Source organism: Melanerpes formicivorus, unplaced genomic scaffold, assembly GCF_026170545.1.
Source record: "Melanerpes formicivorus ecotype bairdi unplaced genomic scaffold, bMelFor1.0.p_v2 SCAF_82, whole genome shotgun sequence".
Lineage (NCBI taxonomy): Eukaryota > Metazoa > Chordata > Aves > Piciformes > Picidae > Melanerpes > Melanerpes formicivorus.
This window is the reverse complement of record NW_027142434.1, coordinates 513442-536417: the sequence shown is the minus strand read 5'-3', so window position 1 is coordinate 536417 and position 22976 is coordinate 513442. Positions and strand designations below refer to the sequence as shown.

General features: G+C 61.8%; 1 protein-coding gene across 1 annotated transcript in view; it reads right to left on the bottom strand.

Moving 5' to 3' along the window:
* Window positions 1-11114, bottom strand: part of LOC137454614 (receptor-type tyrosine-protein phosphatase V-like) — a 50742-nt gene extending 39628 nt beyond the window's left edge. The window contains exons 1-3 of the mRNA XM_068164724.1: window positions 11031-11114; window positions 2875-2960; window positions 1741-1804 (exon numbers count right to left, since the gene is read on the bottom strand). Of these exons, the coding sequence (XP_068020825.1) occupies window positions 1741-1804; window positions 2875-2960; window positions 11031-11046 (166 nt within the window). The 5' untranslated portion in view covers window positions 11047-11114. The remainder of the gene's footprint in view (window positions 1-1740; window positions 1805-2874; window positions 2961-11030) is intronic.
* Window positions 11115-22976: the final 11862 nt, after the last annotated feature.

Here is a 22976-nt window from a genome sequence, read left to right as displayed (position 1 = left end):
CCCCAAGGGCTCCAAACAGCCTTTGGAAAGCGCAAGAAGGCTCAGAACCTCCCCTGGGCTGGGGTCAAAGGCACCACATGAAAGAGAGGTTCCCGAGCATGGTTCATCTCCCCCACTGGAGAACAGCCAGGAGGCCTCAGGCCAGCACAAGCTTTGTCTAGGCAGCCCTGGCAGAAAAGGAGCCCTAACTGGGTGTTGCTCACCACCTTGGCTGGCTTGGGGCCCTCAAAAGGCATTGAAGGGCTCAAGGTCCACCTCACAGCAGCAAGTGGCAGAGCAGGATGAACATGGCAGTGGCACTGTCATGCTCCTGGCAATAGTCTCTGCCTCAGTGTGGGCTCTGAGTGCTTTGGATGATCCAGGCACTGCCCCCCACCTCCTGCCCAGTGCAGGGATGCCAGGGGAAGGCCTGCACACCATTTGCATGGCCTCCTGCTGAGCTGTGTCCCTGCCTTGTCCTTGCTGCGGGGCCGGCGCGGTGGCATCCAGCTGGAGAGCACTGGGGACAAGGGAGTGGCACACAGGGCTTGGCTGACCTGGTGGTCAGTGGCCAGGACTCTTAGTGAGTGCCTGCCCTTGGAGCTGCTCAGGAGCCACCTACACAAACAGGAGCCAGACCACACCTGTCTGTTGTGAGCAAGCTGGCACCATGCCCCTTGCAGGCTCCACCTCCCCACAACTCCCCCAGCAGATTGCCAGGTGCTGCCCATGCCCAGCCTCACTGCAAGCTCTGTGCTGCCCTCAGCCTTTGGGTGCTGAGACACTGGTGTGACAATTAGCACTCACAGTTGATGATGTGCAGTGAGCTGTGACAGGCTGGCACGGCAAGAAAGCTTCAAGCAGGCACAGCTATTGCCCCAGGGGCTGCCCAGGGGCCACTTTTGGAGAGCAGAGGAGGAGCAGTACAGGGTGAACCCCAGGGCAGGGGCACCTCTGGCACTGCTCAGCTGCCCTGTGTGGCCTTTGCACAGAGCTGGACACTTTCAGAGCTATGTTCAGCTTCTGTCTGGAGGCTGCTGCATGAGAGCCTCACTCTGCAGCTGAGTGCAAAGGAGTTGTGGAACTTGGATGCACCCAGGAGAGCAGCACCCCTGGGAGAGTTCTTCTCAGTACCAACTCTTAGCAGCTCCAGTGCAGATTTAGGAGCAGGTTGGTCAGGAAGGGTCATCTGAACCCAGCTGGGAGTCCCTGGGCTGGGTTTGTACACCTGGGCCAGCTGCCCTCAGCTGCCCTTGCAGTCAGCAGAGCTGCAGCAGCTCGTGGAGCACAGGCCATGGCTGAGCTCCCTGAAGACAGCCAGCAGTGCTGTGCCCTGCACAGAGTTCAGCCAGGGATGGTTCTTCACTGCAGGCTATTTCTTATCTCGTGAAGGTATGACCTCTCCACCCCTCTGTGTCTGCTCCTCTCAAGTTTCCAACAGACTGCACCACCTGCCCCCATCTGTCCCCTGGCCATCACCTTCTTCACCTCTGCAGTACAAATGTGTTCATACCTGACATGAGCCAGAGGCACCCTGAAGCCCTGAGCTCCATGAACCCTGCTGGGTGCTGGGGGAGGCTGGGTCTGCCTCCCTCCCCTGCCTCCCTCCCCTGCCCCAGCCATGATCTGCAGTCTGCAGCCAGTCTAAAGCACAGCTTTACAAAGCTGCTCTTAGCTCCAGGACTCCTGGCCCAGCACACACTCTCATCTCACTGCTCCCAGACACCAAGGCCACCTCCTGCAGCCTTTGCTTTGACTCACCTCCATCACTGTGTGCATCCTGTCCCTCCAGCCCTGCTCCTGCTGTCTGGTTGCATCTCTCACCCTGGGGAAATGGAAGTGTCAGGTGAGAGGGGCAAGCCAAGGTGGTCTGAGCTGAGACCAACACCTGAGAGAGGTGTCCTGTGCCAGGCCAGGGGCCAGGCTGGCCAGGTACGTGTCCCACCCTGCCTGGGGGCTGCCAGTCTCTGGGGACTGTGACTCCTCTTCCCAGTCACACTCAGGTCCCTGTCTCACAGGCACGGAGACCTTCAGCAGATGTAGCTTGGGGGCTGCCCTGGTCCTGGGACTGCAGACCAGCATGGGGCCACTAAAACAGCTGGGGCACAAGGGGAAGATCTGGGGAGGGAGGCAGCTCTGGACAGGCTCCAGCTACCTCCTTCCCTCTGCAGACAGCCTCTCTTCACAGGATCATGGGAGGGGAGGATGCAGGGACCCCAGGCTTCAGTCCAGCTGCCATGCCCCACATGCTGCAAAGCAAGGGCTTGGCTTGTGAGCTCCGGAGCTGCCAGTGCCCCCCCGAGCTGCCGGTGCCCCCCCCGGAGCAGAGGGGGTGCTGAGCACAGCCGCCGCACGGCTGTCTCCCCGCAGTCTCTGGCGAGCAGGGTGTGCCCTGCCTTAGGTCGCGGCTGGTTCCCTCCACATTAAAGGAAATCTCTCTGCCCACTCCCAGTCCTGCTAGAAGCCACCACAGAGCAATCATCCCTCTGGAGCTATTTCCCTCTCGGCTCTGGGGCTGACTCATTCCTGGCTCCCCAGCCAACCGCGGGGCTCCGGCTCCTTGGCACTGGCAGCCTCCAGCCCATTCCCGGGCGAGGAGCTGGGCAGCCATGGCAGCAGGGAGACGCTGCCAGCCCGGGCGCTGGGGGAAGTGGGGGAAAGAGGAGGACAGAGCCAGCTCCTGATTGCAAACGCTGCTAATTGGGTGCAGCTGCAGGGCCGGGGAGGCCGCCCGGAGCCCCTCGTCATCCCGCACGGGGCAGGGCTATGCGCGGCCCCAGCGAGCACCGAGCCAGGAGCCTGCGCGGCCAGACCGGGGGCGAAGGGACAAGGAGCTCCCTCTGCCAGGGCTCGCAGGAGCTCGGCCAAACGCAGGGTGAGGAGAGCAGGACTTACCTCTGCCAGGGGTCCCAGCAGCCACGGCACCCACAGGAGAAGGAGCGGCAGCAGCGGTGGCCTCATGGGGAGCAGGGCGGCTGCAGCTTAGAGGGGGGACAAGTTGGAGGCGGGGGGTTAGCTTCTTAGCAGTGGCTGTCCGCAGCCAGCCCCTTCTCCCATGGCAGCGGGGGCTGTGTCCCGCAGGCTTTCCGAGTGCGGGTGACAAGGTGACATCAGTGGGGACCGGCGGCGCCTGCCAGCGAGCTGCACATCAGCACTGCCAGCGGGCTTGGGGCAGGAGCGGAGCTTCTCTCCGGGCTGGAAGGAGTCCGGGGGCAGTTGTGCCTCTAGCTGCCTGCATTTGCTATTGTTCCCCTGGAGCTGTGTTCCTCTGCGGTGGCTCCGCAGCTGTCCCTGCGTGAGCCTCTGCCTGCTGCGGCCGGAGAGCGACCGCCCGGGGGGCTTGGAGCGAGGGCTCTGGCTGGGGCTCTGCAGGGCTGCAGCCCGCTCTGGCCATCAGAGAGGTTCCTCCAGAGTTGTGGGAGTTGGTGCTGAAAGGGGAGGAGAGGGGAGGAGACAGGACAAGCCCAGATGGCGGCTGCAAGCCGGAGGGGAGTGCCCAGACCAGCCCCCAGCATGGGGAGGAAGGGCGGACGGCAGCCTGCGGCAGCTCGGCTGGGATGCTGGAGGCACAAGGGTGCTGGCACGAGTGTGGCCCCAGGGTGCTGTGCCCCTTGCAGCTGTGTCTGTGCCTGCCTGGCACCTTTGTGCTCCCTTTCCCTGCGTGTGCACAGGTGTCTGCAGTGGGCACTGCTGGGGAGTGGGAGCTGGGTGAGGAGGGTGCCTCTGTGTGCTGCCCCTGGCACTGGGGCTGGCACACTGGAGGTGAGGGGGTGCATGAACTGCGAGAGGCTCCTGCAGACTGCTCCCCACGGCTGCAAAGGTGCCCAGACTGTGCTTGGCCCCTGTGAGGGTGGGCTGGGGCTGTCTGCTCACGGTCTGGAGAAGCTGCCCTTGGCAGGCTGCCGTGGTAGCTGTGCTCTGTGCAGGGCCCTGTGCTCGGTGCTGAGCTGTGGCTGTGCAGAGCATGGCACGGTGCCAGCTCTGATTCAGAGCAGGGATGCCATTGGCTTCACATCAGTGCTGGAGATCTGGGCCAGTGCTGGAAGAGGGTCAGGGATGCATCCAGGCCGGAAGCTGGCGCAGCCTGTGTGGCCGTGGGAGTCTCTCCCAGTAGCCAGCACAGGCACCAGTGGAGGCCATCCAAGCTCTGCTTACTGCTGTGAGCTATCACAAGCTGTCAGAGTGGGACACAACCCCTGGCTGGCCCCAGCACAGTAGATTTCTTCCTCCAGAAACTGAGAGGTTTGTCAGGTGGAGCTGAGACAGATCAGTACCTGGACAAAGCCGTGGGAAAGCCTCAGCCCCTGCCTCTACTTGAGAAGATAGTGAGACACAAGGGCCCCAGCCTAGGAGCCATCTGCAACCCCAGGCCCATCCCTCAAACCTCCTGACAGCCCTCAGGCAGGTAGGGCCAGCTGGGAAAGGTGGCAGTGCATGTGAGTCCCCTTCCTTTGGCATGGGGCACAGTCCTGGCCATGCGGGACTGATGCCAGCACTCCTGAACCATGGTCAGTCAGGGCTCTGCAGAGGTCCAGTTCCCTGGCCCTGTTGCTCAGCCTAGCAGCAAGGGTGTCCCCTGGGAACAGCTCCACAACCAGAGGCCCTTCAAAGTCACTTTGTCCCCAGACCTGCCCTTCCCTGCACCCTGGGCATGGAGCTCAGGGTGGGAGCAGAAGGCAGCTCCAGGGGGGGCTGAATGTCAAAACTGCAAGCAGTGCCTCTGCTCAGGGGATGGAGGCTGAGGGTAAGGGCTCTGGGGTGATGGCAATGAGCCATCAACCAGTGTCCCCAACAGCTGGGGACACCCACCTCAGCTGCCAGACCCCTGCCTGCTAGCCAAGCCCCACCAGGAGCTCACAGACCTCCTCCTGTCAGTAGATGGATGGGGAGGGAGTGCCCCTCCAAGAGCCTCCTTTGCCTCAGTCATTAGCACTGGAACCTGGGAGTGCAGCCCCTGGAGTGGGCAGAGACCAGGAGGAGATTGGCCCCAGTGCAGCCCAGGGAGAGCTGGTTGGTGACCCTGCTGCACCACACAGCTGTGCACAGGGCTGAGGGACCAGGTGGAATCCACCCAAGAGCTCTGAGAGCTGCTGGAGTGCTCAGCAAGCAGTTTCCAGTCATGGGTGACCAGGGAGGTGCCAGCAGACTGGAAGTGACAGCCAGCCACAAGAAGGGCTGGGAGGAGGAGCTGGGAAGCTGAAGGCCTCTCAGCTCAGCTGTGGTGGCAGGGAAGGTCACAGAGCAGATCATCTTGAATTCCATCAGGCAGCAGCAGCACAACCAGAGGGACCTGGGCAGGCTGCATCGATGCACCAGGACCAGCTGCAGGAGCTTCACCAGGTCCAGCCCTGGGCTCTGCACCTCGGCCACAGCAGCCCCAGGCAGCACTGCAGGCCTGGGGAGGAGGAGAGCTGCTCGGCAGAGAGGCACCAGGGGCTGCTGGGTCACATCAAGCTGAAGGTGAGCCAGCAGTGCCCAGGTGGCCAAGAAGGCCACCAGCAGCCTGGCCTGGATCAGCAGTGGTGTGGGCAGCAGGACAGGGATTGTCCTCCTGGAGTGGGCACTGCTGAGGCCACGTCTGGAGCACTGGGTTCAGTGCTGGGTCACTCACTCCAAGGACATTGAGGAGCTGGAGCAGGTCCAGAGAACAGTGACCAAGCTGGAGAAGGGTCTGGAGGGCTGGGGAGGAGCAGCTGAGGGAGCTGGGGGTGTTCAGTCTGGAGAAGAGGAGGCTCAAAGGAGGCTCTCTGTAGCTCTGAGAGGAGGCTGCGGTGGGGTGGGGTTGGTCTGCTCAGCTCAGGCACAGCCGACAGGGCGAGAGGAAATGGCCTCAGTTTGCACCAAGGGAAGTTTAGGCTGGACCTGAGCAAGAATTTCTTCACTGAAAGGGTTCTTAGGCACTGGAACAGACTGCCCAGGGCCACGGTGGAGTCACCACCCCTGAAGGCGTTTAGGAGTTGTGTAGATGTGGTGCTGAGGGCCAGGGTTTGGTGGGGGACTTGTCAGAGCTGGGCTGCTGGCTGCACTCAGGGCCTCACAGGTCCCCTCCAGCCTGGGCAGTTCTGTGATTCCAGCCAAGGCTGAGGGCTGCTGCTGCTGTCTCTGTTTTAAGAGGCCCCTTTCCAGAGCTGGGAGGCTGCAGCCAGCTGGGAGGAGGCTGCAGCTCCCCACTGCAGCCAGGCCTTGCCAGGTTTGTCTGGGGGCCTGCAGCAGGATCCGCAGGGTTGCAGCTGCCTGACGCCTGAGTGGCTCTGCAAGGAGGCTTTTGGTGGATGTCCACATGCAGGCCCCTGGCAGGGTGCACCCTGCCCTGGCAGCACAAGGGGAGGTGACCCCACACTGGGTGGGGGCTGGGGGGCTGTGTGCTGGCATGAGCAGTCTGCAGGGTCAGGGTGGCTGGGGCAGAAGCAAAGCATGAGGGGAGGCTGGGGGCAGAGGGGCTGTGTGGTGTCCCCAGTGCGTGGCAGGTGATGGAGGAGTCCCTGGCTGCTGGAGCATGGGTGGGAGGTTAGGATGGAGTCCTTGGTGGGCTGGGAATTGTGATCCAGGGAGGTGGAGCAGGAGGGACCCCTAATTATCAAGGAAAACCCTGGGAAGAGCCTTTGCATCTGCCAGTGTCTGAGGCAGGTCACAGAAGGCAGAGTCCCCTGGAGTGACACAGACAGCGACAGCGTCCAGGTGTGGCTGCCCCAGCTTCAAAGCACACCAAGGAGCAGGCCCAGGCCAGCAAGAGGACAGCCCTGGAGTGCTGGGAGACTCCAGCTGGGCTGAGTCTGCCCTGCCCTGCTGGGAAGCAAGCTGAGCCCATGGGTGCCTGCCACCAGCCCCCTTGCCCCCAGGCCCCCTGCCCCCAGGCCCCCTGCCCCCAGCCTCTCTGCAGAGCTGAGCCCCCAGCCCATGGGCAGCTGGGAGGCAGCATCTCAGGAGCTTGTTGGGAAACAACCTCTCAGCATCTGCTGCCATGGTCCTGCCTGGGGGTTCAGATCCAGCACCAGGACACTTGGGGCTTTGCTCAGGGGGCCTGTGCTGCCCTCCCTGCTCTCTGGGCTTGGAGGCTGAGCAGGGACTCCTGAAGCACAGCATCTTCACCCCCCAGAGCCTGCTGCCATGCTGTGCCACTGCCTCACACCTCCCCAGCCAGGAGGAGAGGTGAGTCCCTGCCTGGCAGGAGGACAGGCCTGGGCACCATGCCTTGCTGCCCACCAGCACGGGACTGACCTCTGAGCATGGACACAGAAGTGTCCCACAGCTTTCCCAGCCTCCACATCACAGGGCACACAGAGCTGGCACCCTGCTGGCTGTGGGGGCACCTCCAGACCAGCCACTGCTTTGCACCTGGGACCTGTGGGGTCTGCTCCCCCAGCTCAGGCTGCTCAGGCCAGGTCTGTGGTGGAAACAGCTCACAGCACTGGTGGCAGCCAAACCCAGGCCCTGTCCCTGGCACCACAGGGCTCAGCAGCCTCAGAATGAGCTCTGCAATGAGCTCTGCAACGCTCAGTAATGAGCAGAAGCAGCTCATTATGTGCCAGCTCTGCCCTCCTCACAGCCAGCTGGGTGCCACCCTGCCAGGGAAGGGCAGAGAGGGAGTTTGCCTTCAGCTGGGGGATGCCAGGTCTCCCCTCTGGTCCCTCTGACAGCAAAACTTTCAGCTGTGCCAGACCCAAAAACAACTGCAGAAGGTTTCTCCACCCAGCAGCTGGAAGCAGGCCTGGAAACTCAGGGGCTGCTGAGTCATCAGTTTTTCCGTGAGCACCAAAGGCTGCTGTGGTGAGCAGGGGGTGGGGGATGCCCTGCTGACCATCAGCACTCCAAAGCTGTGCTGGCCAGACCTGGGCTGAGAGCCTGGGGTCTCTGCAGCCAATCCATTGCCTTCCCACGTGGGAAACCCTCAGACAGGGAGATTGTCCTTGCCCTGAGCCTCAGCAGGTTGGACTGGGTTGGAAGGGAGCTCCAAACCTCATCCAGTCCAACCCCCTGCAGCCAGCAGGGACATCCTCCACTGGATCAGGTTGCCCAGAGCCCTGTCCAGCCTCACCTGGAATACCTCCAGGCATGGCCCCAACCCCCTTCCTGGGCAGCCTGCTGCAGTGTTCCAGCAGCCTCCTGGTGCAGAACTTGTTCCTCACATCCAATCTCAATCTGCTCTGCTCTCATTTCAAACCACTGCCCCTGGGCCTGTCCCTGCAGGCCTTTGGGAACAGTCCCTCTGCAGCCTTCTTGCAGCCCCTTCAGGTACTGGAAGGTTGCTATTAGCTCTCCCTGGAGCCTTCTCTTCTCCAGGCTGCACAGCCCCAGCTCCCTCAGCCTGTCCCCACAGCAGAGGTTCTGCAGCCCCCTGAGCATTTTTGTGGCCTCCTCTGGACCCTCTCCAGCAGCTCCAGGTCCTTCCTGTGTTGAGGGCTCCATAGTTGGCCACAGCCCTGCAGGTGAGGTCTCCCCAGAGTGGAGCAAAGTGTCAGAATCTCCTCTCTGGATCTGCTGGCAACACACCCTTTGGTGCAGCCCAGAGCTGCAACCCCTTCCATGCTGCAAGCTCACACTGCCTGCTCCTGTCCAGCTTCTCCCCCACCAGCATCCCCAAGTCCTTCTCCTCAGGGCTGCTTTCTATCTCCTCCTCCCCCAGCCTGTGCTGACAGTGAGGATTGCTCCAGCCCAGGTGCAGCACCCTGAGCTTGGTCCTGTTGAGCCTCATGAGGTTCACCTGGGCCCAGCCTCTCCAGCCTGTGCAGGTAAGGACAAGGACCTCAGAGAGTGTGGCCAGCATTGTGGTGTCAGACCTTGCTCCTGCTGAGGGGCAGCAGCCACAGTGCAGTTGTGTGGCAGTTTTAGGCTATGCCTTTGAAAGTCAGCTGCAGATTTTGAGCAGAAAAGTGGAGAAATATAAACAATTCACAGTTGGACCAGAGGGGAGACCTGGCATCCCCCAGCTGAAGGCAAACTCCCTCTCTGCCCTTCCCTGGCAGGGTGGCACCCAGCTGGCTGTGAGGAGGGCAGAGCTGGCACATAATGAGCTGCTTCTGCTCATTACTGAGCGTTGCAGAGCTCATTGCAGAGCTCATTCTGAGGCTGCTGAGCCCTGTGGTGCCAGGGACAGGGCCTGGGTTTGGCTGCCACCAGTGCTGTGAGCTGTTTCCACCACAGACCTGGCCTGAGCAGCCTGAGCTGGGGGAGCAGACCCCACAGGTCCCAGGTGCAAAGCAGTGGCTGGTCTGGAGGTGTCCCCACAGCCAGCAGGGTGCCAGCTCTGTGTGCCCTGTGATGTGGAGGCTGGGAAAGCTGTGGGACACTTCTGTGTCCATGCTCAGAGGTCAGTCCCGTGCTGGTGGGCAGCAAGGCATGGTGCCCAGGCCTGTCCTCCTGCCAGGCAGGGACTCACCTCTCCTCCTGGCTGGGGAGGTGTGAGGCAGTGGCACAGCATGGCAGCAGGCTCTGGGGGGTGAAGATGCTGTGCTTCAGGAGTCCCTGCTCAGCCTCCAAGCCCAGAGAGCAGGGAGGGCAGGACAGGCCCCCTGAAGCAAAGCCCCATGTGTCCTGGTGCTGGATCTGAACCCCCAGGCAGGACCATGGCAGCAGATGCTGAGAGGTTGTTTCCCAACAAGCTCCTGAGATGCTGCCTCCCAGCTGCCCATGGGCCGGGGGCTGGAGATGGAGCTGGGGGCACAGGGCTTCCCCATGCTGAGGCATCTTCCAGACCTAAGCATGGTCTTCCACACATGAAGGAAGGAGGGAACCTCCCTGGGAAGCACCAGTCGGGGTGAGGAGGAGCAGGGTGGGCAGCAGAGGCATCCCAGCTGGCACCCTGGAACAATGTGTTGCCCTGGGGCCCCATGATATGGAGAACTGGTGCCACTGGGGCTGGGCTGGTAGCAGCTCTGGGGCTCCTGTTGTGCCTTGGCCCAGCAGCAGCAGGTTCCCAGTCCTCTGGGCCTTGTGTCTTCTTCTGCCTACCAGTGCTGTGAACTGCCCCAGGCCACAAGTTCTTCCCTCTGCCACCTCTGAGGTGCTGAGTGCTGCCCCGGGGCCGCCAGGGAGGAGCAAGGGGAACAGGCAGAGCCTGCAGAGGATGCAGGTGCCGATGGGACCTTTCTCTGTGCAAGGTTCACACGCCACAGCTCTCCAACCCCAAAGCCTGGAGCGCTGGGATGCTCTTCCTTCAACCCCTGGCAAGCGTTTGATCGTTTCCACGTGGAGCGCTGCCAGCGCCGCTGCCTCCTGCCTGTGCCCTCCAGCCCCGCAGCTCTGCCTGCTCTCGGGGCGGGGGGGCACGGCGGGCAGGGGGGTCCTCACCCTTTCTGCAGCACAGAGCTGTGCCCAGGGCTGGCACGGCCGCGCTGGCCGGGCTGCGGGATGGCCAAGAGACACAGAAGTGCCTCGGTGCGCGGGTTGTGCCCTGCGCTGCCGCAGAGCTGGCAGCAGAGCCGGATGCCTGCGGGGGCAAGCCAGGCGCCTGCAGCTGCGGGAAGCGCAGGGCTGCGGTGACTCAGAGCCCGCCCAGAGCCGGCAGAGCCGGGCAGACCTGCTCTGCCCCCGCGGCTCTCCCTGCCGCCTCCCCTGGGACTCCCCTTGCCCTGGCCGGGGCAAGAGGCACCTGGCGGGGAGGGCAGATAGCAGCCCGGGGAGTGCCTGTGCCACGGCTACTGCAGGTAGCACCTGGATGGCCCCAGATCACCCAGGCCATGGCCAACAGCCCTCTCTCCCACCCGGGGACACAGTGCCAGCAGCGGCTGACAGCGAAGGTGCCCGGTGCCAGCAGGGTGCCATGCTCGTGGAGCCAAGTAGTAGCCACAATGTAGCTCCCAATGCCTTCCCCCCCGCCCCCCGGTGCGCTGGGACCTCTGACACAAGGTTCACCTTGTGCAGGCTGCACAGTGCCAGGCTCTGCTTATGGCACAGCCGTGCACAGAGGCTGCCCGTGCCCTGCCTGCCAGCCCAGGGCCATGGGATGGGGTTTGCCAGAGCACCGCAGGGGCTCTGTCGCTGTTGACACCGCACACATCCCGGCTTCGACTGCACAGCTGTGAATAGAGAGTGACGAGGAGTGGAAGCGGTACCTGTCCTGCAGGGCATCCCTGGCCTGGTCCGCAGCTGCCCCCGCGCCTGGCACAGCGATGCCGTCCGGGTGCTCTCCCCTCGCCGTTCGCCTGCGCTCCTGCTCGGCGCTGAGGCTCAAGCCTGGGCTGGTCCCGCGGCAGGGCTCGCCCGGGCTCGCCCAGCCCGGCTGCAGGGTGCCAGGGAGGAGGGACCAGCTGGATGGAGATGCCTCCCGCAGCCGTCACAGCAGGGCTCTGCACGCCGGGCAAGGTGGGAGGTGCACACCGTGTGCAGGCTGGGCACTGCCCCTGCCTCCCCGCGCCACACCTAGAACCGTGGGGCCAGCCCAGATGCTGGGGCAGCTCCTGCTGGGCTCTGGGAGATGGCCAACAGCCCTTCGTGGGGCTGTTGTGAAGGGAGACGGGGAGCCCCGAGGCTGTAATGGAGCCAGCACAGACATCCAGCCCTGAAGTTGTCTGTGGACTGTGACTGCTGAAGCTTTGCTGCCCTCAGCCCCTTCAGACCACCACCAGCCTGCAGTGAGAGCATCTTAGTCCTTCTCAGCTCTGTGTCAGGGGGGAGGTGGTGAGGAGCCAGCGAGTTGGCTGAGGAGGTGCAGAGCATCCCAAGAGTTTGTCCAGGCTGGCACTCACTCAACCTCACAGCGGTGAGAGGGTGGCCAGCTGGGCCCTGGGGGCAAGGAGAAGAGTCCTGCCAGTGGGTTTGGAGCAAAGCTGGGACCATGTGAGACGATCTCCAGGCTGCCCCTCTCCTGTCTCGATGGATGTGGCAGAAGGAGGTGCAAGAGCCACAGCAGAGTGTGAGAGGTCCTGGAGCTCATCTTTCTGGGCTGCAGGGTTAGCCTGGCTTAGCCCCACGTGGGTACCGTGGGGTCCCACATCCCCTGGGCCATCCAGGGGGGAACACCACTGCATCTGATCCTTCCTAGCCACACAAGGGCCCCACATCTCAGCTGCTGCTCAGGGCCTTCAGCCATCCCCATTGGTGCCCCCCCAGGGAGAGGGGAGAGGGAAGGAGATGCTGGTGGAGCTCAAACCAGAGCAGCTGCAGGGCAGGGAGAGGAGGAAGCCCTGGGCACTGCTGCCATGCTCAGCAGGCTCCACGTGTGGCAGGTGGCTCAGTGTCTAAGCACTGCCATGAACTCCAAACTCACCTCAGAGAGAAACCAGCCCTGGCCCTCTGCTTCAGAGTTTCCTGTACAAAACCAAACCTGCCAGGGGCTGGGCTTGCACACAAAGGGTTTTGTTGTCGGGAGGAAGGTCTCTGCTGGGGAGCAGTAAACACAGCTCCTGCCCATCCTCCTGCCCGCGGGCGGGAGGCCTGCCTGGCAGCTGGGGGGATGGGCACCGTCCCAGGGAGCCGCCTGGCTGCTTTCTCTCTCCCAAGTCCCCTGCGAGGAGACAGCAGAGCCAACACCCCCACGGCGAGCTGCCCCTGCATGCCCTGCAGGCTCTGGCAGCCTGTGCCAGCCCAGGCTTCTCCTGTGAGTCCTGTGGCTGTGGTGCCATGGAGAGTGGCAGCAGGGGGATGGGTGCAGGCTGGGGCTGCACCGGCTGCTCCCTGACAGAGGCATCGATGTCTGCCTGTGGCTCTCCTTGCACAGCAGTGGTCCTTGGGTGCTGTGGCACCCGGGGTGCTCCCTGCCCTGCAACACTACTGCAGCCTTGCAGCTCCTCAGCCTCTCCCTGGCATCTCCCACAGCACCCAGAGCCAAACACAGTGTGAGCCCTTCTCACTGACTGGCAGCAGTGCCCTCTGCATCCCTGCCCCCAACTGGCAGCAGCTCTGCTTATTCAGAGCAGCTGGGGGACCCCCACTGCACCTCTACTTGCCCCAGGTGAGCTGCAGGCCCCCCCAAGATCATTGTTGCCCCACCCAGGTCAGCTTCAGGCCCCCCCAGGCCGATTCACATTTGGGGCTTGCACAGCTGCAGCCTGGCTGCTCCCCAGGGTGCTGCCATGGGTGGCATTCACCCACCCCAGAGGAAGCAGCTTCCTGGGACATGTCTTGACCCCGGCTGTAGGTCTTACAGCTGGCAATTGCTAAAGGCCTTTCTGGCAAGGCTCAGCCTCACCAGGGAGCTGCAGCTCTGGAGCAGGGGTGAGCTGGTCACAGAGGGATGCAGGAGCAGTCCCCTCCACCACTGCCTGCTGACAGTGATCAGATCCCTGTGAGATGTCTCTCCCTTCAGCCACAGCCTCTACTGATCAACTTGGGCCAGTGGAGAGCTCTCTGGGTCTCACAGGGTGACGTAGAGCTCAGCCTGGCCTGTCTGGGGGGCCCCAAGGATGTGTCCATGGACATCCTGGCTTGAGGATTTGGAGGCAGGGAGAGTCTGTGGGGCTTGGAGGCCTTCCCAGAGGCAAGGCTTGGAGAGCTTCCCCCTGCTCAGAGCACTGCAGAAGCAATTCACACCTCTGAGCTGGGGCACTCCCAGCTCTCCCCAGTTTTCCATCCCTGCATCTGGAATCAGACGTGCTGTGCTGCTGGAGGGGAGGGAGGGAGGCAGGGAGGGAGGGAGGGAGGACAGGCAGCAGGCTGGCAGCAGGGACACATTAAGCTTCTGTGAGCCTCCTCATCCCTCCCTGGGTTGTCATTAGTGGCCAGTTTGGGCTGTGAAGCCACGCTGGCCTGCTTCTCTCCTGGGTGGTGCAGCTGAGCTGGGCTGGCTGCGGGGTCCAGGAGAGGCTGCCTGAGGGCTGGGGGGATCAGCTGGGCTGCTGCTAGGCTTGAGCTGGAAAGCTTAAAGCAACAAACACGGCAGAAGAAGGGAATGTTTCAGAGCTGTCTCCTGCTCTGGTGGTTTCCTGTTTTCTGAGCAGCTCTTCCAGCACCACTGGGGCAGAGGATTGTTCACACAGGGCCTGCTCCCACTGCAGGCTCTGGGCAGGCAAACTCCTGCTGCCTGGCTTCTGGCAGAGAGTGAGGTGACCAAAGATTGGCTCTAGGATCAGTGCACCCTTCCCAGAGCCTGCAGCAAGAGGCAGGAAGATTCCCTTCCCCTCCCTGCTGGGAGCAGCCATGAGGCATGGCCCTGCCTAGGTGGCTGCAGTCTGGCTGCTGCTTCCCCTGGACAGCTCTCCACGGCCTGACAAACTCCTCACACATGTGGCCTCCTGCCCCACACACCCAGCCCTGTGCAGGGAGCAGAGCAGCTCTGGGCTCTGTTGGGAGCAGCAATGGCCTGGTGCTGGGGCTTGTGCAGGATGCTGCTGGGGGCAGGGGACAGTTGTGTCCCATGTCCCATGACACAGCTCTGCTGTGCCTCCCAGCAGTGTGGAGCCAGTGCCTCCCTCTCCACCACCCTTGCTCCTCCCAGGCCTGGCCCTGCACCCCAGCTGTGTCCTGAGCAGAGCACTCTGGGTGTCACTGCAGCCTTGGTCCATCCCTTCTCCTGCCCCAGCCCAGAGCCCCATGCCCGGCAGCTCTCACTTCTTCCTTTGCCTGTCACTGACCTCCCCTCTGTCCTGGATAGGATCAGGAGCAGGGGTGCTGGGACCATCCCCCCAGGCCTTCAGGGAAACACAAATAACTTTTCCCTGCTTTGCTGAGTGCTTTCAGAAAGAGGCTGCTGGCAGAGTGTGCCCTGGCAGCCGGCCTGGGAGTGTCAGCCCCTGGGGACTGTCTGACCCACGGGGCAGAGGCAGGCAGGACGCTGACACACTGGGCAGCTCTCACTGCTGGGATCAGTCTTGGCTGCTCCTGGAAGGCAGCATCCATCTGGCTCTCCTCAAGGTGCTTCTGGATCCCTACACACTCAGCCATCCCTGACTGTGACAGAAACACAAACCAGGCCCTTGCAGGGATGGAGAAGCAGAGGGACAAAGGGCTCCTGTCAGCACCCATGGGCCCAGACCCAGGCAGCGCTGCAGGACGCAGCCCAGCAGGATGCAGCCCCACATGCAGCATCTCCCTCCCAGCAGAAGCAGGCAGCAGGGCCCCTGCCCAGCACATGCCTCCCTCTGAGCCCTGCAGGGTCTGGACTACAGCTCCCAAGGGTGGAGAGACCCCAAGGTCCACCTGGGATGGTCTTGCTGGAGACTCTCATGTGTGGGGAGAGGGGCAGGCAGAGCTGCCTAGGGGGCTGGAGAGGAGGTGGAAATGCCCACCAAGGGGTGGAGCCCACCAAGCAGGACATAATCTGCTGCAGTGTCATGGTGCCAGGCTGGCTGGCAGCACGGCAGGGCAGGAGTGAGCTGCCCCAGCTGGAAGCAGAGCTCAGTGGCTTTGCACCCTCTCTACAGCCCTGAGGGTGCTCAGCCAGTGCTGCCTGATCCTCTCCAGCAGCACAGATCCCTCCTGCCCTCTCCTGGTGTCACAGATGTGTGTCCCACGACTACCTGCAGGCTACAGAGGGGCCAAGCAGCCCTTGTGAGCAGAGCACGGTGCCCCTCATTAACCAGATGTGAGCTAAGGAGAGAGAAGCTTCAAGTGGTGGACCAGAAGCTGGAGCTCTGCACAGTGCCCACCAGCCACCATGCCACAGCCTGCCAGAGTGCCAGCCCCACTGCAGACACTGCCCTGATGCCACCAGCCCATGGCTTGAACCCCATCCCACACCAGGCAGGAGCAGGGCAGGGGTTCAGCAGCCCTGAGTGACGGAGAGGTCAGCTCTTTATTAGAATAAACCTTTATTAGAATAAACCAAACCAGGTTGGAAGAGACCTTCAAGATCATCGTGTCCAACCCATCAACCAATCCAACCCACCCAAACAGCTAACCCATGGCACCAAGCACCCCAGCAAGTCTCCTTCTGAACACCTCCAATGACGGCGACTCCACCACCTCCCCGGGCAACCCATTCCATAGCGCAATCACTCTTTCTGTATGGAACTTCTTCCTAACATCCAACCTGAACCTCCCCTGGCGCAGCCTGAGACTGTGTCCTCTTGTTCTGGTACTGGCTGCCTGGGAGAAGAGACCATCATCAGCCTGTCTACAACCTCCCTTCAGGTAGTTGTAGAGAGTGATAAGGTCACCCCTGAGTCTCCTCTTCTCCAGGCTAAGCAACCCCAGCTCCCTCAGCCTCTCCTCACAGGGCTGTGTTCCAAGCCTCTCACTAACTTCGTTGCCCTTCTCTGGACTCGTTCCAGCAAGTCAACCTCCTTCCTAAACTGAGGGGCCCAGAACTGGACACAGTACTCGAGGTGTGGCCTAACCAGTGCAGTGTACAGGGGCAGAATGACCTCCCTGCTCCTGCTGGCCACACTGTTCCTGATGCAGGCCAGGATGCCATTGGCCCTCCTGGCTGCCTGGGCACACTGCAGGCTCCTGTTCAGCCTACCATCAACCAGCACCCCCAGGTCCCTCTCTGCCTGGCTGCTCTCCAACCACTCTGTCCCCAGCCTGTAGCACTGCCTGGGGTTGCTGTGGCCAATGTGCAGAACTCGGCACTTGGATGTGTTCAATCTCCTGCCCTTGGCCTCTGCCCATCTGCCCAGCCTGGCAAGGTCCCTCTGCAGAGCCTCTCTGCCCTCCAGCAGATCAACTCCTGCCCCCAGCTTGGTGTGGTCAGCAAATTTACTGATGATGGACTCCATGCCCTCATCCAGATCATCAATAAAGATGTTAAAGAGCACAGGGCCCAGCACTGATCCTTGGGGCACACCACTGGTGCCTGGCTGCCAGCTGGCTGTGGCACCATTCACCACCACTCTCTGGGCTCAGCCTCCAGCCAGTTCCTAACCCATCGCAGTGTGCTCCCATCCAAGCCATGGGCTGACAGCTTGGCCAGCAGTTTGCTATGGGGGATGGTGTCAAAGACCTTGCTGAGGTCCAGGTAGACTACATCCACAGCCTGCCCCACATCCACCAGGCAGTCACCTGATCATAGAAGGAGATCAGGTTGGTCAGGCAGGACCTGCCCTTCCTAAATCCATGCTGGCTAGGCCTGATCCCTTGGCCATCCTGTAAGTGTTGTGTTATTGCACTCAGGATGACCTGTTCCATGATCTTGCCTGGCACTGAGGTCAGGCTGACAGGCCTGGAATTCCCCAGCTCCCTGTTGTCTGCTGCTGCAGCTGGTCCCTGAGCTGCACCAGAGGCTCTGACACCAGCAGCTGCTGCCTTTGTTTAAGCCCCAGTGCTGCAGGCCCCATGGCTCCATGCTCTGCCACCTGCAATTGCTGGCACAAAGCAGCCTCCTGCCCTGGGCAACCTCCTTGGCCTCAGAGGCAGAAGAGAAAACATTAGAATCCTGCTGCCCTGAGGGGCAGTAGCAGCTCCCAGCACCATGGGGGCCCCACAGGGGGCCAGGAGGAGCACTGCCGATGCCTGGAGCACTGCCAGTGCCCAGAGCACTACCAATGCCTGGAGCATTCCTGGTGCCAGGAGCACTGCCAATGCCTGGAGCACTGCTGGTGCCTGGAGCACTGCTGGTACCTGGAGCACTGCCAATGCCTGGAGCACTGCTGGTGCCTGGAGCACTGCTGGTACCAGGAGCACTGCTGCTGCCTGGAGCATTGCTGGTGCCCGGAGCACTGCCAATGCCTGGAGCACTGCTGGTACCTGGAACACTGCCAATGCCTGGAGCATTGCTGGTGCCCGGAGCACTGCCAATGCCAGGAGCACTGCCAATGCCTGGAGCACTGCCAATGCCTGGAGCACTGCTGGTACCTGGAGCACTGCTGGTGCCCGGAGCACTGCCAATGCCAGGAGCACTGCCAATGCCTGGAGCACTGCCAATGCCTGGAGCACTGCTGGTACCTGGAGCACTGCTGGTGCCTGGAGCACTGCCAATGCCTGGAGCACTGCTGATGCCTGGAGCACTGCCAATGCCTGGAGCACTGCTGCTGCCTGGAGCACTGCTGGTACCTGGAGCACTGCTGGTGCCAGGAGCACTGCCAATGCCTGGAGCACTGCTACTGCCTGGAGCACTGCTGGTACCTGGAGCACTGCTGGTGCCAGGAGCACTGCTGGTGCCAGGAGCACTGCCAATGCCTGGAGCACTGCCAATGCCTGGAGCACTGCTACTGCCTGGAGCACTGCTGGTACCTGGAGCACTGCTGGTGCCAGGAGCACTGCTGGTACCTGGAGCACTGCTGGTGCCTGGAGCACTGCTGGTGCCTGGAGCAGTGCTGGTGCCTGGAGCACTGCTGGTGCCTGGAGCACTGCCAATGCCTGGAGCACTGCCGGTGCCTGGAGCACTGCTGGTGCCTGGAGCATTGCTGGTGCCAGGAGCACTGCCAATGCCTGGAGCACTGCTGGTGCCTGGAGCACTGCTGCTGCCTGGAGCACTGCTGGTGCCAGGAGCACTGCCAATGCCTGGAGCACTGCTGCTGCCTGGAGCACTGCTGCTGCCTGGAGCACTGCTGGTGCCTGGAGCATTGCTGGTGCCTGGAGCACTGCCAATGCCAGGAGCACTGCTGGTACCTGGAGCACTGCTGGTGCCTGGAGCACTGCCAATGCCAGGAGCACTGCTGCTGCCTGGAGCACTGCTGCTGCCTGGAGCATTGCTGGTGCCTGGAGCACTGCTGGTACCTGGAGCACTGCCAATGCCTGGAGCACTGCCAATGCCTGGAGCACTGCTGGTGCCTGGAGCACTGCTGGTACCTGGAGCACTGCCAATGCCTGGAGCACTGCTGGTACCTGGAGCACTGCTGGTGCCAGGAGCACTGCTGATGCCTGGAGCACTGCCAATGCCTGGAGCACTGCTGGTGCCTGGAGCACTGCTGGTACCTGGAGCACTGCTGGTACCTGGAGCACTGCTGGTGCCTGGAGCACTGCTGGTACCTGGAGCACTGCTGGTACCTGGAGCACTGCTGGTGCCTGGAGCACTGCCAATGCCTGGAGCACTGCTGGTGCCTGGAGCACTGCTGGTACCTGGAGCACTGCCAATGCCTGGAGCACTGCTGGTGCCTGGAGCACTGCTGGTGCCTGGAGCACTGCCAATGCCTGGAGCACTGCTGGTGCCTGGAGCACTGCTGGTACCTGGAGCACTGCCAATGCCTGGAGCACTGCTGGTACCTGGAGCACTGCTGGTGCCAGGAGCACTGCCAATGCCTGGAGCACTGCTGGTGCCTGGAGCACTGCTGGTACCTGGAGCACTGCCAATGCCTGGAGCACTGCCAATGCCTGGAGCACTGCTGGTGCCTGGAGCACTGCCAATGCCTGGAGCACTGCTGGTGCCTGGAGCACTGCTGGTACCTGGAGCACTGCCAATGCCTGGAGCATTGCTGGTACCTGGAGCACTGCTGCTGCCTGGAGCACTGCCAATGCCTGGAGCACTGCTGGTGCCTGGAGCATTGCTGGTACCTGGAGCACTGCTGCTGCCTGGAGCATTGCTGGTACCTGGAGCACTGCTGGTGCCAGGAGCACTGCTGGTGCCTGGAGCATTGCTGGTGCCTGGAGCACTGCCAATGCCTGGAGCACTGCTGCTGCCTGGAGCACTGCTGCTGCCTGCAGCATTTGTGGTGCCTGGAGCACAGCTGGTGCCAGGAGCACTGCCAATGCCTGGAGCACTGCTGGTGCCTGGAGCACTGCTGGTGCCTGGAGCACTGCTGGTGCCTGGAGCACTGCCAATGCCTGGAGCACTGCTGGTGCCTGGAGCACTGCTGGTACCTGGAGCACTGCCAATGCCTGGAGCACTGCTGGTGCCTGGAGCACTGCTGGTGCCTGGAGCACTGCCAATGCCTGGAGCACTGCTGCTGCCTGGAGCACTGCTGCTGCCTGCAGCATTTGTGGTGCCTGGAGCACAGCTGGTCCCTTCAGCACTGCTGGTGCCTGTGCTGTGAGCTCGGAGCCTGGTGTGTGTCTGCCTAAGGCCCAGGGCCCTCGGGAGGCTCAGCAGGGTCAATGCATAGCCCTGGGTGGCAGCTCCCTGACTCTCTGAGTCCAGCCAGCAGCTTGCCGGTGCAGAGGTTCCTGACACAGCTGACGCCTGCCCCTGCCCCAGGAGCTGCCACCACCAGCCAGGCCTGGGTGCTGGCAGCACACAGCCCAACCACAGCACTGAGGACTTGAAATTAGAGAGTTTGTCTGATTTGCACTTGCAGGGTGTCTGACACGGCCCTGGCTGGCTGAGAGCATGCCCTGTGTGCAGGACACAGGATTGTCTCCATGGCACTGGCTCCTGCCCGTGGGCTGGGACAACCTCGTGCAATGCTGCAGGCTGAAGATGAGCCAGCAGTGTGCCCAAGTGGCCAAGAAGGCCACCAGCATCCTGGGTTGTGTTAGTAGTGTGGTCAGCAGGAGCAGGGAGGTGATTGTCTCTCTGCATTCTGCACCAACGAGGCCATACCTTGAATCCTGGGTTCAGTTCTGGGCTCCTCACTCCAGGAAGGACACTGAGGGCTGGAGCAGGCCCAGAGAAGGGCAACAGAGCTGGGGAAGAGTCTGGAGAGCTGGGCTGGGGAGGAGCGGCTGAGGGAGCTGGGGGTGTTGAGCCTGGAGAAGAGGAGGCTGAGGGAGACCTCATTGCTCTCTGCAGCTCCCTGCAGGGAGGTTGTCATGAGGTGGGGGTTGGGCTCTGCTCCTGGGGCTTTTTAGTCTGGAGAAGAGAAGACTGAGAGGGGATTTAATAAATGTCTGTAAATATCTGAGGGCTGAGGGTCAAGAGAGAGGGGACAGGCTCAGGCACTTGCACCCTGTGATGGGACAAGGGGCAGCAGATGGAAACTCCAGCACAGGAAGCTCCACTTCAACATGAGGAGGAACTTCTTCACTGTGAGGGTCACAGAGCCCTGGAGCAGGCTGCCCAGAGAGGTTGTGGAGTCTCCCCTGGAGACTTTCCAGACCCATCTGGATGCATTCCTGTGCAACCTCGGCCAGCCTCTCCAGCCCTGCTCCGGCAGGGGGGTTGGGCTCGGCGATCTTTGGAGGTTCCTTCCAGCCCCTGAGGTCTGTGATCTGTGGTGCAAGGAACAAGTGAGAGACCAATGGCCTCAGGCTGAACCAGGGGAGGGTCAGGCTGGAGATTAGGAAACTGCTTTTCACTGAAAGGGTTGTCAAGCACTGGCACAGGCTGCCCAGGGTGGTGGAGGCAGCATCCCTGGAGGTGTTTAACAGCCCTGCAGATGTGCTGCTTGGGGATATGGCTTAGTGGTGGCCTTGGTAGAGTAGGGTTAATGGTTGGATGACCTTGAAGCTCTCCTCAGAACTAAATAATTTCATGATTTTATGATTGAGGGTGAGGAGGCTGAGTCTCTGTGCTCAGGGGGAGTCTTGCAGGGTGCTGGATCTAGCAGTGGATTCACACTGGCAGGGGGTAGCGAGGCCTGTCGGTGGGATACTTCCACAGAATGCAGGAAAACAGCGTGGAAAGCTCTGGAAAACATGGCTGCAGCAGAGGATCTGACAGGCCTCAACTCACAGCTTGCCCAAGAAATGAGGAAGAGGACACCAGGGTGAGTTATGCAAGTATCTGCATGGAGAGAAGATGCCTCCTGCCCAGCAGCAACAGCCAGCACAGCAGCTGGGAACTGGAGCAGCCAAACAGCTTCACCCTGTGCTCATTCAGACAGCAGCAGCTCATCCTTACCCCCAAGACTGCACACAGAAGCTGCTGGCACATCCTCCCTGACCTGCATCATGCAGCAGCAATGCCCTTTGGCCACAGGTCCCTCTTGTGATGGGGTCAGAGACACCAGACACAGACTAAGCTCAGGAATGCAGCCCCTGGGGAGTGACAAAGGCAGCACAGGATCGGTGCTGCCCCTGTGTCTGTGCAGGGCTGAGAGAGGTTTTAACCATCACTACTTGACTATCTTCTTTCAATCTGTTTTCATGGCCTAGGAGAGGATCTGTGCACTCCCCATGAAACACTCCCTGCTGATCTCAGGCCAGATAAAGGCTGCAGAAAGGCAGCAGCACTGCCCCGTGCCCCGCAGCGGTTGGGTGCTCGCTCCAGGGGCAAAGCTGGCAGTGAGAGCTTCTTAACCACTTCCTTTCTTCCCGTGTCTCTCTCTCCCCTGCCCCTCCTGACAAGCTCATTTCCTGTAGTTGGCAATGCCCCCTGCACCCAGCAGGAGGTCACTACCCGGTGTCCACACAAGCAAGCAGCCCAGGGGCTGGAGGCTGCAGGGCTGCCCACCCAAACCCAGCTGAGCTCTGCTGGGGTGGGCAGAACACCCAGCCCGTGCTGCTGACTGCCATGGTCCCGGCTGCTGTAGGGTGCAGGGTGCCAAGGGACCCAGGGCAGGATGGCACGATGGGTCTTCAGGATTTTCAGGCCTTTTAGTGCCCTTTCCATAGGAAGCTGCCTTGTCCTGTGTGCTCTGGGGATGGAGAGCAGCTGGGAGGTTTCTTGTTCCTGGGAGCCCTCCTCCTACCCACGCACCTTGCAGGTGCTGTGCTCTAGAGCCTCCTGAGTAAGCAGGAGTGAGTCTCGTGGCCTGGGGCAAGCCACTCTCTGCTACCACCCTCAGGCTTCCCGTGTGAGGCACCTCACTGGCTCTGGGGGAAACTGAGGCACAGGAAGCCTGGCAGGCAGCCTTGCTGCGAGCACAGCGCAGGGCAGCACAAGACAGGCTCAGGCAAGGTGTGGATGAGCAGGATGCTGCCAGCAGTGCTGAGCCTGTGTCCCCTTGCCGTGCTGCCGTGTGTCCTGGGTGACCAGAGCTCTGTGCCTGTCGTTGTGCCTCCTCTGGCATTTGTTGGGTAAAGAGTCAAAGCCTCAGCACCTTGGAGATCTGCCCCCACGCTGGCTTGGACCCCTCTGCCCTCACCACTCAGGAGCAGCCCTCCGTGCATGCAGCTGAAATGGATGGGGAGGGCTTGCTCCCACATGGGGAGAGGAAGAAGCTGCGCTGGCACAAAGCACCTTCGTGCCAGAACACACATCATGGGGAGGGGAGGCTGCTCCCTGTGCTCGCATCCCTGCCAGCCCCACAAAGTTGTGGCTACTGCTCATCTGCTTTGCCTCTGCCCTTCTGTTTGTGAAGTTGGAGGAGAGCTCAGCTTGTTTGCAGCGTGTGTAGGAGGAGGTCTAATTCCAGCAACCAGAAGTG